At 40.2% G+C, this 18,136-nt stretch overlaps 1 protein-coding gene across 5 annotated transcripts in view; it reads right to left on the reverse strand.

Annotated features, from left to right (window-relative positions):
* Satb2 (SATB homeobox 2) overlaps window positions 1-18,136 on the reverse strand; it is a 195,866-nt gene that overhangs the window by 34,062 nt on the left and 143,668 nt on the right. For all 5 annotated transcript variants that reach the window (XM_069995747.1, XM_069995745.1, XM_069995746.1 and 2 more), the window contains exons 9-10: window positions 16,196-16,351; window positions 2,167-2,364 (exon numbers count right to left, since the gene is read on the reverse strand). In XM_069995747.1, the coding sequence (XP_069851848.1) occupies window positions 2,167-2,364; window positions 16,196-16,351 (354 nt within the window). The remainder of the gene's footprint in view (window positions 1-2,166; window positions 2,365-16,195; window positions 16,352-18,136) is intronic.

The raw sequence follows: 18,136 nt of genomic DNA on the forward strand, positions 1-18,136 counted from the left end.
AAACAAAACAAAACTAATGTAGTGAGAATTTCACAATACTGAAGGGATCAAGGTCAAGGGAAATGGATAGGGCAACTGATTCAATGTGCAGTAAATTATCTTAGTTATAAGCACTTTAGCCAAGGTCTGAGAGATAGGAATAAACTTTTATAGAATAAGTGAATTTCTGTTAGTCATTACATAGTATCAGCACTTTCTGGTTCTGGCATACAAACATAAAAGATAACAAAACTTATAAATCAATTGGCTGTCCGCTCCTAATAGTTACTTTACTCAACTGTAAGACAAAATGCTAAGTTGAATATTTTTTCAGCTTCCTAGCCAGAGGCTCTACAAAGATGATGCATTCTGGACAAAGAATCAAGCCAGGAATGTTATGGGAGCTAGCACTGAAATGAAGGGGTCCCCAGTCATATTAGAGAATGGGTTTTCATACTATTATCCCAAATTCCTCTAAGCTTTTAACTCATCATTCATTGTCCTGTGATTGAAATAGGCCTGCCACTAATGAGTTTCTCACTGCTAGATTGAACTAGGATGGACCCTGAATAACAAAGTCCATGCAAATTCAATGGTTCCCAAAGCCTTTGGCTTTGTGCAGGTTCAAGACATGTATGGAGCAAGCTATACCCCCATGAGGGAAAAAGTGTGTTTGTCATATGGCTGTACTTATATAGTTGGCATGGTCTTTTGTTTTGAGACTATCCATTTAATTGATTGATATTCAAGAATATTGTACTTGATGGAATAATAATGATCACAAATAGGAGTCTGCACGTTTCAAATCAAATTATTTCTAAAGGAAAAGGTTGGAAAATCTATATTGCCTCCCACCTTTAATCTTAAGACTTTAAAATCTCAGAGTCAAAAAACAATGTTCTTTGTGACCCAGTATGTTTTTGTTGAGGTCTCAGCTAGAAACAGGGAGGATGAGTCCTATAGGGTAAGCCCTGCGGCTCAATGTCCTGAAGCTAGGTGGTTGTGCCACTTCCTAACTGTGTACCCTCACTGTCTTGTGCTCCCTTACACTCTGCTTCACTGAAGACTTTACAAGAGACTACCTTTATGAACCCATGAGTCTAACAATTTGGGCAATTCACTCTCTAACTTTGGTCTGGGAAGTTTACCAATGAATGATAAGATGACAGCTTTGTCTGTGGTGTCAATACTTGGATGAAATGGGACTTGATAGTATGGAGGGTGGAGCAAAGGGACTGTAGACCCAGGCACCTGCAAGCATACTTTACTACTACCTTTGTCATTGGCCTTCACTGCCTCTGTATCATAGACCACACTTCACCCATCTTTCATCCTCATCTTCTCTTCCATTCTTTTCTCTCTCTTTCTCTCTCTCTCTCTCTCTCTTTCTCTCTCTCTCTTTCTCTCTCTCTCTCTCTCTCTCTCTCTCTCTCTCTCTCTCTCACACACACACACACACACACACACACACACACACACACACACAGATGCATTCATGCTTGCCTCAACTTTCCTCTTCTACAGAGAAGAGGCATTAGACTTTCAGAAGTCCCCTTTGATGGATGTTATTGGACAGTTGGACCAACCAATTCATAGGCAAATACTTCTTGAAATCCTAACACTTCTTGATCTTAGATGACAGAGTCAGTAAGCTCAATTACTTTCAAAAAGATACATTATTTGTTTCAATAAGAGCCAAAACTAAGCCAACCCAAATGAAGGCATGTTTCTGAAAAGAAAACCCAAAGGAGCAGCACCTCATACTAACATTCTAGGAATCTGTCACAAATACTTTCAAAGGTTCAGTTGAGTTCAAAGATACTTCTCAGGTCAAGTGGTTGTTTCTTCTAATCAAATATTCTCTGAGGAATTTGGGATCAGACAAAATGAGGGACAAGATGCTTTCTGGCAGGGAGATTTAATTCTCTGTGAGTGCACTGGCCCTCACAACCTCATGAGGCACGGACTATGCACATACCTCTGGCATGTGGATCCTTAGTCATTTTTCTCTGTGCACATACATACAGTTACATAGTGATCACTATGATAACAGGGTGATCTATCCTGGGATCATGCAGCGGCCCTCTTCTGCAGGAGGTGGTAGAACGTAGAGAGTGCCCCATTGGCCCTTGATGGCCACACAGACAGAGAGAGCCCTGTTTGGGCTGGAGGCAGGGGAGCACTGACCTGCACCGGCTCAGGTGGGAGCTGGACCACATGCTGCATGCGCTCACTGTGGTGATGTCGGGACTCCTCCTCATAGATCACGTCCCGTTCGTGCTGGGGGAGGTTCAGGAAGCGACGAATGGTGCAGAGGTTCTCCCAGAGGGTTCGGTTTTCTGGACTTGGGTTTTCTTTCCAGCGGAGAAGTTCACAGAGCCAGCCCTGCAAAGAGGAGGTCATCTGAGTTAGCCTGCAGGGGCCAGAGCAGCTAAGGAGGCCTGGATCATAGTCAGATGCTATGCCACTTGTTCCTGTTTTACTGTCAAAATTGATCATACCAGCTTGGTAGGGAGCTACAGGAACAGTGTAACTCAAAAAACAACCTGTGGCCTCATAAGTGGTTATGCCAGTGCCCACAAACCTTCATTCTACCAACAGGATATATTCTTAACTACTGTTTCATAATTTTTTTAAGGAAACTTACTCTAGATACTCGAGCAAGGTTGCAATTATCCAATTCTCAGAGACAATAAGTTGCATTGTTTGGCCACTATTTTAACAAATTACCCACTAGGGTAATATTAATTATACCTTAAGAAAAGAGTGCAGATGAATAGATCTCTATGGTGACAAATTCTGAGGAATTCGATTCTAGAGAAAGAAGATAGACTGCAGTGAATTCTCTAAAGAGGAAATGTTCTTCCAATTGCTAGTAAATACACTGGAGAAACAACAGTCTTAGAATGAAAAACTAATATATGTTTGGTCCATCTCTGAATGCTCTGAGCTTGATGCACTCCTAACCATCCCTTTTCTGCCACAGCCACACCTGCAGGAAGACAGGCAATTGGTCAGGTTGCACCTGCAAATGTCTGCCTACCAACTCTGGTGTCCGGATGTTCTCTCTCTTGCAACTGCATGAGAAAGAAAATGGAATGCAAATAATGATGGATTATATGAAAATAATACTGAGGATGCTGTCAACATCGCTCACTGACTCATGTCAAAATATTTTACCCAGTAGCTTTCTAACCCATCATTTCCAAGCTACATAGCTAATTTTTTTTTAAAAAAGAACTGTCCCACATTATGAATCTTACAGAAGAGTAATTTTTTTCGAAAGAGGTGTGTACATGCAACTGACTTTGTGAAAAATGAATCCCCAAACCTCAACGAATTCTATATCAGAACTTGTAAGCCAATGTAAGCTCCTGACACGCATCATAAAAGCCCCATATAATATCATAAGCCGTTGTTTGTCTAACTCTCCACTGTGTCTTCTGCTTTTACCCAAAAAAAAGGGCAAGATTTGATTATCTCCGCTGCATCAGCCAAGACAGCAACACCAGCTGTTCTCATTGTGCAACCTCTTCCTCACGGCCTCCATGTTAATAACCTGATCATTCCATTTTCTCCTTCAACTGCCGGCTGCAGCACCGCGAAGAGACAAAAACCTAGGCCCATCTGCAGCAGCTGTAGGCACTGAACTGTGAAGCCACTGGGGATTTATAAACTAATCTGTAACACAACACTGCCTTGTTTTTACAAGTGAGAGGCCACATTTGCGCAGACCTGATCTTTTCTTGCAATAAACTGGGAGCTTGGGAGAGTTAGAGGGTTAGGAAGAATGAAAACAAGATATCTTATCGTTTGCTTGGAAATGTTTCCCCAAGTATTTTCATAGATTGTTTTGAATTCAATTAAGAGGCAGGTAATGGTTAATTTTCATAGAGCCACATATATGAAAAATGAAGGTAGTTTTTAATTCCTGCCAGACAATAAATGATATTTAAAAAAATTAAAATCTCCTGGTCCCAAAGTGTTTCCTCAAGGGTTTCTTTATACAAAGGGAGGAATTCTTGAAATGGAAAATAAACCATCTGTGGAAAATATAAGCTCCTGTTTCACTGTCTTTTCATAAATCTGAATAAGTCTCCAACTGAACTCTTTCAAATGTTTCAAACAGGTATGTTTAACATCTCTCAGGGGAAGCAATAGCATAGAGACCAATCCTTGAATGGAAAATAAAAACAAAAATCTACATCTGTTAAAAGATGAAGTTCTGAGCTGCCCAGACCTCAAGGAAGACAGCACCTGCTGTTCTGCTTGAGGGATGAATTGCATTGTGGGAAGCCACAGCTTGAAAGGAGACAGGTGACAGCTGAGTGGTATCTCCACTTATGACACTTGGAATGTCTCGCACAACATTCATTGCCACGTTTGATTTATATGCGCTGTTATAATCTGCACTCATTACAATCACTTAGAACAACACTGCAGGCCTCGTTATGGACTGTGTGCTGTTTGCCATCAGTCTTTAAGAGGTGTAGTGCTCAATTTGCCCACTGACATGAAAGGTCTTGACCTTGAAGCTATTAGGGAGCGGATTAGACACAAGTGTGATCATGTGTGCAGACATAAGCAAACCAAATTAATTTCTGGCACAGGGATGGAGCCAACAAGACCCTGTTCTTAGGGCACCAGAGAACTTCCTCAAATCCCTGATGAGCTGAGCTAATAGCATGTTTAAGGGAACCCGGTTTTGAAGATGAAGCACATTCATGGTATTTAGAGGGTTATTAATCTAGTTTCCCCACAAAGTGTTTGCTTGGCTGATCAGATTAAGGAATGGAGCCTCAACAGTGCACCCCCACCACAGCAGGCCCCAAGAAATCTGTGATACTTCACAGCCTTGGACATATTGCACCATGTGTACCCAGCTGCTTCAATAATTAGCTTATGAATGTATCAGCTGGTTCTGTGATTTTTATAAATAATAACTAACCCACAGAGCAGAAAGATTGTGGGGAGTCTTACTGTAGCACAATATCCTAAGATCCTCCTACCTCTTCTACTAAGTGCTGATCTTCCCTACAAACGGAGCTCCTGTGATGCCATTTATAAATATTTATTTTGTATCTGAAATGGCAGTGTATTTTTTTGTCAGTTTTCTTCACGGCAGCCATGATTTGCTTCCTCCTCACTCTGATGCACGTATTTATGTGCTTATCTTCAGGAAATCTATCCTTCCACCTCCCTTCCCACCTTACCCACCAGCCCATTTGGGATGCTTATCTCTGTTTTCTCAATAGGGTCTCTTATTAGCTTGTTTGGTGAGTAATGAATGTGTGGGGACGTGCCATGCTGTTGCATGAATGTACATGTGTGTAGCCCACCACAGAAGAGATAAAGGGTCCCCACGTTGGGATTTTTTCATTTATATAATTTTTGCATGCCATCCAAGAAAGTTTTGCAGTATCAGGCAAAAAAAAAAGTGTAAATGTCAAATAAAACAGTGACAGATGACAGTATTCTCTATTGAATAGCACGGTTTCTGTCGTGCATGTTCAATGGGAACTCATGAATTATTAATAAACAAATCTCCTTTTTCTGTTAAAAATCTCAAGTAGGTTTTTTTGTTGTTGTTCCCTGTGTTATGCGGAGCATTCCAGGAGAATTATTTTCATTTCAGAAACGCTGGTGGAGAAGTTCATCTGATTTCACACCTTGTCTACTTCTGTGAGTGGGCACCAGGAATCAAAGACTACATCCCTCTCTATGGTATTTCTTCCAGTTAGGTTGTAAATTTTGACCAGATTAGTTAAGTATTCATAAGTCCATTGAGCTCTTGCAGTCTGGTAAAAGTGGGACTAAGTGAGTTATAAGTGTTTGAGCCCAACTACAAAATGAAGATAGTATTAAACTTTGAACCCTGAGACCTGACACACTTTCATTAAATAACTGGCTAATCTTTGGGCAAGTGATTGCCTTGCTGGAGCCTTGAGCCTCTGGGTGCTTAATTGAGAAGAGAGAGGCTAACAGAAGATGGTCTCTATGTTCCCCTCCAGTTCTGCTCTTCATGATCTGTTGTCTTGCTATCTGTTATAGGTAACAGAGAGTAAATAGCCAGTAGGGTGAAAGATACAATAAGAAACTTCAAGATCTGTATCACTAGTGATGGCCAGGATGAATGCTGTGATAGGATGCTATAAGGTGAGAGGTTGAATCTTGGAATCTTTATTAAAAGGCCAGCGAATGCATGCTCCTGTCTCAAAGACCAGCAGCCAGCAAATACGAAAGGCCAGAAAGGAAAGAAAGAACAAAAATAATACCAACAAACTAATTCAGCTCCAAAGGAGAGCTGAATTGGGACACCAAGGTGACCAGGGAAGCGCCAGGAGATGGGACATGAACATGAAGACACGTGGCATGGTGTAATGGCATCTGAACTGGTCTGAGCCTAGACAGGGTCAGGTCAGGGGGCAGGATCACAGGAAACTCCCAGTCCCAGGCACTGGACTGAAAGGTTTAGTAACCTATCCTTCAAGTACCCACCCATGTCTCCAGAGATTCAGGTACACCCATCACCTGGGAGGCCGGGGAGGGGAGATCACCTTCCTCCCACAATATCTTATATGGACATATTCAGGTACAAGCTCAGGTACCAGAGGAACTTTTCCATCTAGGGAAGATAGGCCTCAACCTTCTATATAGGGGAAATCTGAAAGGCATTCAGAGGCAGGTGATTTAAGCCATTTAGGAAGATAATCAAGGCAGGACCAGACAACTCTTTTATATTCAAAATTTTCCTAAGGCTATGGCATCTGCATTTCTCTGAAGCAGAGTTCTCCAAGCTCACCTTGAGCTAGGCATCTGCATTTAATCAATGGCTTCTCTCACCTCTAAGCTTTTTAGCACTGGGTGTAGAACTCCCTCCAACCAGCAAGAGGTACTAGGATGTCAGTAAGAAGTCACTTAGTCTCAGCCTCCTTACTTCAGGATGCACCATGAAGGACACAGTATCATATCGGAGGAGTCTTTCCCAAAATGCATAACCTCAGTCAAATATTGAGAAAACCTCAGACAAACCTAAATTCAAGATCTGCTTGACACAACACTTTGCAAAAGTGGCAAGGTCATAAAAAGCAAGACTAAGGAACCATTGGCAGGCTAAAGATGATCAAGAACAATTAACAACTAGATGCACTGTGGTTCCTGGATAGAACCTGTTATCCTGGCCCAGAAATTGGGCATTAGTGGGAAAACTGGAGAAATTAGAATTAGGTTCTAGTTTTAACATATTTAAACAATGTTAAATTTCCTGGTTTTGAAATTGTACTATTATAAGAAAAATTGTCTATGGTGAAATAAGGTGTCAACATTAGAGGAAGATAGATGAGAAATAAATAGTAAGAATGCAATTATCCATTCTGTAATACTTGGATGATTTCTAAGTTTAAAACTAATTCAAAATAAAACATATTTTAATCCAAAAAGTACATGGGACTTATTTAGGGAAATACCAATGGAACCTAAGTGTAATGATCCCTTTAGGGATTTGTGATGAAAACTCTCTTACCTTCAAAATCTATTCCAGAGAACAGTGGGAAGACTATTTCCCTGCAATCAGTGGTTTAAGAGTTCCTGAACATTCAGTGCATAAGCAAATACTATTTATTAACATCTCATTTTGCCCTTCATGGCAGCCTCTTAAACAAATACCTTTCCCTTAGGAGCACAAACAATTCTAACCACTGAACCTTTCTAACTGCAGGTGAGGTGACATGCATGCTAGTCAAGATATAGTTTGTTTATAACCCACATGTCCCTGAAAGTTGAATGCCAATCTGAATTTACAAAGCAAATCATGTTGCAAATGCACCAGGATTCCTTACTACTTGAAGATACATACTACTGATTATTTTTGGAAGGTGAATAGTAACTCCATAGTATTCCTTTACTAAGCTGATATTTTGGTAAGGAGCATGAAGGAGGCAACCTTTAGTTTACAATTCAGATGCTTTTGAAGAGGTAACAATAAGGACCATGATTCACCACCATCAATTGCCCTGTAGACCTTGTGAATCCCTGTAGATGCTGGTACCTTTCAACCTCATGCTGTTGCCCTTAGCTGGAATGCCTCATACATAAACTTCTGATCCCAGGAGATGCTATATCTCAGGGTTTGGCTGACTGGATCTGTGAGAAGTAGTTGCTCACTCCTGTCTGACCCTCAGGCATTATGTATATACTGTCTCCGAATTTGATGACTGTTACTGTCAGAAGTGGATACTTCTGCATCCCCATCAGAACAATCAGCTTTTTGATGGGAGTGGTGGGGAATGATTGGTTTCTTAGTCATTCTGGCCTTTTCAGAGCAGAGTATGGTTCTTTACCCCAAGTAGATGCTTCATAGATGCCCATTTGATTGAATGGAAACTGCTATATTATACAGAAATTAGCTTTGAGGAATACCTTATACCTCAGATTCTGAGTTATTGTTGAAAAGGAGCCTTATTTCGATGAGTAACTCTGTTAATAATGTTCTAAGGTTTTCCCCCTTTCTAATACATGATCATTTCACTGTAATCCTATAAAGCCTAAGGAATCATGGAAAGCATTTTAACTGATAGGACAAAGAATTAACTCTTCCTTCTTTCCCTCTCCCATGTTTCCTATGTAATAAAAAGTGCTTAGGGGAAAAGAGAATGCTAAAGTCAAGAACACCACTCATCCTAGCCTACATAAGGTTTATTCAGAATTAAATCATGTTATTGGGTATTAATTAAGACCCACAACGGACTGATAGCAATAGAATACATTGTTCATAAGCCTCTATAAGAGTTTTCATCCCAAAGAGCAATGGCATATATTATAAACAAATCTGTTCTCATCACTTTAACCATTTTCTTCTGTGTATGTCTGTGTGTGTGTGTGTGTGTGTGTGTGTGTGTGTGTGTGTGTGTGTGTGTGTGTGTGTGTGTGTGTGTGTGTGTGCGCTGTTTGTTTTCCATATGGAAACATTTAAACTTTCTTGGGTTGAAAAATAAATGGAAGAATAGCAATATCTATCAAAAATAAAGGTTTAAAATCCCATCAAATCACATATCAAAAATAGTCTTCTCAAATAACCAGGTAAGTTTTTTACAAAACAGTAATACAGTCTCGAGTGAGTTTGAATTCTAATTCTAAACCTTATGTTTGAATGATAGAGGGTAGAGGGGGCGCAAGAGATGAGAAGACCAGGAGTTCCTGTCCATGGTACTGAAATGCAACTGTGTATAAAGTAACAATTTCCCCCATGTGCCAGAACACCTGGGTATGACTCCAATTTCTCCCCTTCCTGGTGGGTCTTTTCCAAGAAAGAGAGACAGAGGGTTTGAGTTAGCAAGGGAGAGAAAGAGAGAGAAAGAAAGCAAAGTAGGCATCCAGGTGTGGTGGCACCTGTGATCTCCATCCTGGAGAGGCTGCAGCAGGAAGATCATGAGTTGAAGGCTAGAATGGACTACATAATGAGACCCTGACTCAAAAAAATAAATCTGTGACAAATTTTCATGATATTTCAGAATAAATACAAACCAGCAATGAATACCAGTTCTTAAGCTCACTCTGACCTTTAACAAAAGAGGGTAACTCTTGCCCTGGTGAATAAGACTGTGTGTCCTGGAAGGCAGGACCTAATCTCACCAATCACTGCTCACCTTGCTGTGCTAACAGCCAGCTGAGGAATGGATGCAAGTTACTTGATGGTACTTCGCCCCACCATGTGGCCCCTCTAGTGTAACTCTAATGAATGGGGAAGTCAGCAAATGAACAGCTCCTCAGGAGGATGAGTCAGGCTCTTGCAGCAGAAATGTAAAAGGCCACTTACTCACCCACATCTTCAATACCGAAAATGTCAGCATATGTAACCAAAAGGAAATGTTTTCTGAGTGCCTTAAAAGAAAATTCTTATTATTAACCACAGACAGTCGCTTTCTAAGTGGAAGCACATAAAGTCCCCAAACAAACTTTTGTAACTGTGAAAGGATTTCTCCTCAGCTGGTTGAGACTCTTCTGAAGTGTGAAATGAGCCAGAGAATATTCAGCTCTTGTTTCTTAGTCACCAAATTCTCTTTTCATGAATCCAATAAGTGTCTATTAAAATAAATAAACCCCCTAATGATTCGAGATAACCTAATCAAGAAAACTGAAATAGATAAGAGGCTAACGACAAGGGGAGACTTGTCAAGGCTCCAGCGAATCCCTGATGAGGAGGTCATTGCAACCTGACAGAAGCTATGTGCCTAGCATCTGGTTACAGTTCAAGGTTAATTACATTGCACCTTGCAAGCAGTACGTAAAAATGGTCTTTTTTTTATTTTCCAAAATTGTATATGAAGTTCTAAACAGCACTTTCATGGGGACCAGTTCTCAGCTGTGTCTGGGCTACCTTTTGCATGTCTGACAAATTTCTAAGCATGTGTCTGCCAGAATTGAGTCTGTATTTGAGAGTAATGAAAACTTTCTTTAGCCTCAAATCACGCAATTGTCCTCTTTACCACAGATTCTATTGTCCTCTTTACCACAGATACATGGGGAGATACATACCTACAGATACATGCATATACACATACTGTATGTATATGCATACGATACTAAAAGATTTGATATGCCTTTACATATGTAAATATGTACGCATACATGCACATGTACATGGGCAGATGCATTAGAAAAAGCCATTTATGTCTGCCAAAAAGAGAATGAATGTAGAATCTTGTCCTTCTCCATTCAAATACTAGCAGTATATTAACAGCTAAATACACTATGCTAAAATGCCAAGCAGGAAACAACCACAGCATTTCCACTCCCTTACTGCAAATTTAGGTTGCAGCATTATGACACAGCACAGGGTACTAAGCAAATTTGCTCAAGAAATTGACAGAGGAGGATGTGGTGGGGTCTGAGATTATGGTTAGCGCAGAAAACCAGGAGTAAGGCTTCTCTGAAAGATTGGAGTAAGGAGTAGAGGAGTCAAGCAAGTGATTAGGACGTGATACTGAAGGAGTATGGCTCTGCACATGTGTTTCTCCTTAAATGCATACCTTCTAGGTGCTCAGCGTGCTGCAACCTAGTCCAGACACTATGAAAAGAAAACGATGAAACAGTCTCTATTGCAATGTGGTAGGAATCTTTCATAGGTACTAACATTCTCCCCTGGAAGAATCGTGATTTTACTGGTCTCTTCCCTGCATGGCGTGATTGTTCAGAGAGGTGCCTTTAATATGAGAACAGGATTTGCTTCAAAGTCACATGTGATTTTCCAAAGGCACTGTGCAGTAACTCAACCACTGATTCTGCAGCAAAGCTGAGCTTCAAACCAGTATGAAAATGTTAGCACCGGGTTAAAGGTATTCAGCATAGAACTAAGGATGCCCACAAAGGGTAGTTTTACAGTAGGAAACATTAACATAATGAATCATAATAGTGGTACCTAATTCTTCCTTATGAAGTTGATATCAAACTCAAGATCCCATGTAAATTTCTGCTGATATTCCCTCAACAGATCTCAATTCTTTGAAATTATGCTACACGTAAAAGAAGGGGAAAATGAAGGACCCACCATGATATTCATGCTCTGTTATGCTGGCTGCACACTTACTGGGGCCTTTGAAACATTAAGATATATCTTTATTAACATAACAAAGGAGCTTACCCTTGTTATGTTCTAGTAGTTCAAGCCTCAGGATATGCACGGGCACACACATGCACACACATACACACATTTTTTAAAAAGATGGACAAACAATTTGAACTGACATTTCTCCAAAGAAGACATAAAAATGGCCAACCGATTTATGAAAAGGTACTGGATATCACAAATTACCAGGGCAATGCAAATTAAAATCACCATGAAATATCACTTCACACTTCTTAGAATGGCTATTATCACAAAGACAACAGCTAACAAATGTTGGCAAGGGTGTAGAGTAAAACAGATCCCAGTGCAGTGACAGAAATGTATGTTTGTAGAATTATTATGGAAAGCATTGTGGAGGTTCCTAAAGAAATTAAAAATAGAACTACTATATGATGCAGTAACATTTCTTCTGGGTAAATACTCAAGGAAGAGAAAAGGCATAAATTATCATTTATACAAGTGTCATTTCATGAATATATCTGCGCTTCCCTATACATTGCAGTATTATTCACAAAAGCCACAATATGGAAGAAATCTAAGTGTCTGTTGATGGATGGCTATGTAAAGAAAATGTTATATATCTATAGATACATGTATACCTATAGGTACACATTTATAATGGAACATTATTCAGCCCTAAAAAGGAAAGATTCTGCCATTTGTTACATGGATAGACCTGGAGGACATCATGTGACATGAAGTAAGCCAGACATGGAAAGAACTACACTGTATGATCTCACATGTGTATGGAATCTAGGGGAAAGAAGGTTAATCATATAGAGAATAAGTATAGTTTCTGTAGGTGGTGGGGAGTGGGTGAGAGTAGAGCACGGCATCTCAGCTTTTCTGCTCTCCTAATACGCAGAACAAGCACAGAATACTGATGAAAGGTTTTTTTCCCTTGGTTTGTTTCTATTTTTCTAATAGAGAAGAAGAAACGGAGATTAAAATAAACTCCTTTAATTTCTCTCTTTATTTTTACCCAAATGTAGGAAAATTGAGTCTTGGGGTTTACAAACTAATATAGATTCATACTCTTCTTTAAAAAAGAAAAAGAAAGGAAAGATCAGATGATCCTGTGCACGCTATGATCTGAAATACACCTGGGTACAAAGAGTGGAGAGAGCCGGGTCTGAAGCTGTAACAGTGTGAGTGGCTGGATAAGGGGCAATTGATTCCATCTGAATGTGACTACAGATTAGGTCCCCAAATACCTGCCATCCCCTGGAGGAAGGCAGGGGGACTCCTCAGATGACTGACACAAAAATCCCCTGACTTCACTTCCCAGATCACAGGTGGCAAGGAACAATGGGAGAGGGTTGAGGGATAGGGATGTGATCAGAGGTTTACTGAGGAGGAGGAGCTCTTGTGGTCACTCACACCGAACGCTGGGCAGTTGTTCTCTGGTGGCCCTTTGTAAGAGAAGGTAGATGCTGGGGAGATTTAAAAATGTCCTGCCATCATGGCTCCTGCTAAGGTCACTTCCCCTCTAATGGCATAGAGAACAGCTATCATGTATTCTTGTCCTATGATCTGACTCTTCTGCAGAAGGAAAATATCAATCTTTAGAATTCACGCCAAAAGCAAACAAACAAAATACAAAATAGAAAAAAAAAAAAAACTTTATCCCAAGTGACTAAACTGACCCTAAGTCAAAACTGAAGGAAAATTAGTAGGTACAATGTGCATAAGCACATCCTTCCTTTTTGTTTTGTTCTTCTGTGTCTTCTTTCCCAGGAAGCAAATGACCAGGGTCAGATGGAAGACACCTAGAGTAACTACATGATGGACTGACCTGTCTAGGACAGAGGGTCTGGCCATGAGCTGGGACTCCAAAATGCATCCTGACATAACCCATGCACTAGGAAAATGCACACCCACTTCTCAGTAGTGGATTTTCATGACCACTCCTTTGTCACCCTTTCTGCTCCTTTCCTGAACTGCCTCCTCCCACACTGTGCCCAACCATGACACAGTTACAGCCCTCGAGGACCACTTGAGCCTGACTCTTAATTCCTCCTGAAAATTTCCTCTCATTTTCCTAACTCCTTCTTCTGAGCTTCCTAAACACACAGGGAAGTGTTCACTATAATTTTTAACCATTGATTATAGCAATTCATACCAACCGAGAATGAGGGAGATTTAACAGAAGTTCCTTTCTATTTCAGAAGAAATTTCTAATGGAGGAGAGGGTTGTTACACATATCTGAACGGAGCCTTCGGGGCTCCCAGCCTCCTCCGGTTCATAAGGTTCCTAATGAAAGGTTTCACTAATTTGGCCTCCATGAGGATGGAAAGCCCTTGAGATGAATTTAACTCTTCCATCACTCTTGAGAACTTCTGAACCCTCCCATGAAAAATAATAGAAGGCAGAAGGAATTAAGGAGAGGAGAAAGCTTTTGTGGTCTCTGTTCTCATAAACTAATGGAGTGCTTGTTTCCCCTAGATGAGACTTAGTAAGCATCTGTCCTGTACTGAGATTTTATAAACCAAGTGGATGGGCAACCACTTTCATCAAATAAGCTATCAAGTTAAAGTTGGTGTTTACAAATGAATAACTTTTCCTTTACTAAACTACTCTTGAAACTATCGTTAAATTCACTTTGCTCATTAGTGTCATTTTCACAATACCTATTTATGTATCTATTCAGCTATTTGGAACAAGGTTCCCAAACATAAATAGCAAAGAGACCATTGTCCCCTGAAAAAAAGAAAACCTCCAAAGTGTCTTATCCCTTCTTAGGCTCCATCTTTGCCTTCAGCCTGTTTATTCCCGGAAATATACTTGCCTGCAGAACCTACACACTAATTTCTTCAATAGGCACCAAAATACCCTTCTGCCAGTTGGCAACCACAGCTTTCAATCAGCCACCTGAATTACTTTTGGGAGGCTGGAGGCATCGCTAATTCCAATACCTAGCATGCCAAGGCACCCAGAAGATTACAGGCATTTAAAATCAAGTTCTCAGACTGTGGTCTTCAGTTTTTCTTGAAAGATGCTTGTAAAAGAAAAGACCCAGTGAAACTTTGATATTTGCATCAAGTCACAACTAAGGGGCAGGTTTGCAAAATCAATTGTGCAGCTTTTATCCTCACTGCACATTTACCACATATGTCCTTTATTACACAGTGGAAAACCATTAAATGCACAGTAGTTTTGCCAAGTGGCATTATGCATTTAACAGCTTTATTCGTTTAACAGCTCCAACTCTCATTATATTTTGCCATGTGGTACATGGGATTTTATGCATTTAACAGTTTAAGAAGGCTCTATGGTATTTTCTTTTCATGTATTTCATACTATGGTTGGACATCATCTCTTAACAAACTGTATTTCACTGATTTCATTGACAAAAAGAGTCATAGTTAATCTGGAGAAATGGTTACATTGAAATTGAGAAGGGAAAACAAACATTTCAGTCCTCTTCAAAGTTCCTTGATATTCTTTTACTCTCCCTTTATTACCATCTGAAAATAACTTAGGTTACCACAAAACTGCAGGTTGAAATAAAAAGCTAACCTCTAAACAATATAATTAGTCTAAATATAACATTTGTCCTTTTAAAAACATATTTCTGGAACCTTCCTTGCTTAATAGAAATATGGTATGGGTAACTTCCGCACAGCACACATGAGAAGATCTGTTAGAGTGATGGTGGACCCATTTTAACATTTACATATGTAGGAATGAAAACATTTGTCATGCAAAGTCACAGAGGAAATCAAGCTCAAATTCAAAGGACTCTCAAAATTAAGCTTTAACTGACTCTCCTTTCCTTCACGCATTAATTGCTTATCTTGGTAAACAAGTGAGCACCTCAGACTGACCAAGGAGAAATTCTACAGTCAGAAAGTAGTTGTCCCTTTAAACAAATTGAGAGTAGATGCCACCAACTGTTGCTGCTTTCAGAAATTTAAAAAAAAAAAAAAACCTAAGCATCTGTCTGCAACTTTCCCCTGGGCATTGCATTCTCCACAATCCCGACACTCTGAAATTTTTTACTGGGTAAGCTTCTATGTTTTCCTGTTAGAAGAATTTAGCACTTACTCTGGATCTCCCACGTGTGTTTTCCCCTGGAAAAACAACTGTATTCTGTACATAAAAGAAACACCTGACATGGCAAGGTGTCTCTGGGGTTGGGGAAAGTGGTTATTATGGCCAAGCCAATCCTTCCCCTGGAGGGAACAGGAAAGGAGATGAGACCTGGTTAGACACGGTCCCCAAGAAGGTGCTGTTATAAACATTCTAAGTTTTGTTCAAAGATAAGAGAATTTTAAAAACCTTAAAAACTGGCTGTCCCCTCCCCTAAATAAAAGGAATAAACAAAAAAGACAAAAAGGAAGGTGTACAATAGCACAAGAATAAGGGGAGAAATCATTCCATTATGATTCATTGTTGTTTTAATACTTTAAAGGGAAAAAAAAATAGCTAGGGCTTTCTCCAGTGGGAGGAGAAGTAAGCCAGGGAGCAAAAGGTAGAATATGACGGGCTCCCTGGGGATTATTATTGTTATTATTATTATAAGAACAGATGTATTTTTATAGGAGGGTCTGATTCCAGCCGTGGGCTTTGCTGCTTTAAAAACCACTCACCTGACTTTTATTTGCAGCCACTTTGGCAAACAGGGCTTGAGACACCTTGGCCCTTTTCATCTCCTGTTGGATCTCGTCATAAATGGCAGCTGTGATGTTGACGTTGGCGCCGTCCACCTTAATAGGGAGGTCTGTTGTCGGTGTCGAGGTTTTGGCCTACCAAGAGACCATGAAAATAATAATTTAAAAAGTGCTGCATTCAGCCCAGCCATCTGTGCAGAAATTATCAAAGGATTTCAGTCAGCTGATGCCAGACTGCATTAGCTACAGAGGGATACTTCCTGTCCATTATTCTAATCAGGTTAATTGTGATTGGAAATAATTGCAGGGCATTCCTATAGGACAGGCAGACTCCTGTCAACCCTGCTCTGTCCCTCACAGAATCCGAGGTGGTGCACAGGTAGGATGGCCAGGCTGTCTGTACACACTCACCTAGCTGCCAAACAAACATGCAGAATACACACCTTCTTTTTTCTAAAAACTAGAACACCTTTGCACGAAGTCAATTCTTCCAGAAAAAAAAAAAAGAATAAATGTGTAGAGGTCTCTAAATAATAAATTATTACTCGATTTAATGTCCTCCCCCGAGTCTCTCTCATTCTTTATTAAAGCTGTATGTATGTCATTTGAGTATGTATGGTTTCCTATCACTATCATCATTATGCTACCCAGACAGTCACCTAATTTCACCTAGGAAATCAGTGGAAATGAAACAAAATTTCATTTCATGAGACTAGGCTTCAGAATGCCTTTGATATGCCGTTTTCATTTTCTTAAACTCATATTGTGGCTTTATGTAGTCTGCCGTGCTCGTTTTAATTGAATGATTTCCCATCAGCTTCGGAGACAAATGAAGGACAATACAGAAGGTGTCTGTGCTTCTTGGGGTTAGGAATACCCTAAAACATCGGAGTCTACTTGGTCTGAAAGACTGTCAGAGTATTTGCTTCGTCTGGCCCTAAGATGCTTTGCTCAAGGGGTCTTGGCAGATTTCTTGTTCCCCCAGCGGCAGGGCACTGAGAACAGCCCCCTTCCGTGGGCACAGGAACCCTGCTGGTGGAATAGCCCTAAACTGGACTTTGTCTTTTTGCCTCATTCATCTTAGACCCTAAAAGCAAGGGAGCTGTTGCCAAATTCCCCTGTGCTTTCTCCATAGCTCAAGCAGTGTGCGGTCAGGAGTGTGGACACTGTGCCATCATTTGCAAAGATGTCTTTAGACTGTATTCAATGCTCTAAATTCCCATGAATCTTTTGCTTTTTTCTAAGAGCACGAAGTAATGTTTGCCATTTTCCTTTGACCATCTTGCCTCATACTATTTTCTAATTACTGCCAAGTCAATGAGTCTAAAAAAAGAGAAGTGGCTTCTCTTTGTGTGCCAGGCCCCCTTAGAACATGCTTTGGCTTTTCTTATCTGATTCCGATGAAAGACTCAAGAGGCAGATGAAGAATCTGATGGTGGAAAGGAGGATAGTGAACTTGCTAAAGGACCCACTACACCATGTGAAGTTACAATGAATGGCCTGAACTCAAAAGTCTTTCAGGCTCCAAAGCCACGGATCAGGACCACTGTGCATCTCCAGATCCATCAGTGCTGGCTGGGTTGGCAAGCATCTGCTTTCCTGCTAGGCCTTAGCCTTTTATCTAGGAATTTTCAAGATGGAATTATGTGTGGTTTTAATTTATTTTTTAAGTATCCCACAATTTTGTCACTCATTGTGTGACGTTACAAATTAGTCAAGTACTGGAAACTATCAGATCTTTGAAAAAGTGCCTGAGATAGAATCTTAGTAGAAAATTATTTTAAAAGGAGCAGAAAACAAAACAAATATAACTGTATTTGTTTCTAACAAGTAAAAGTAAGGAATATTCTGAGAAACTGTGCATGACTGGCCATGAAGGATGGCCAGGCTCTCCAGCAACAATCTAACAGGCTTTCAAAG

Source organism: Dipodomys merriami, unplaced genomic scaffold, assembly GCF_024711535.1.
Source record: "Dipodomys merriami isolate MVZ:Mamm:240054 unplaced genomic scaffold, mDipMer1.0.p SCAF_49, whole genome shotgun sequence".
Lineage (NCBI taxonomy): Eukaryota > Metazoa > Chordata > Mammalia > Rodentia > Heteromyidae > Dipodomys > Dipodomys merriami.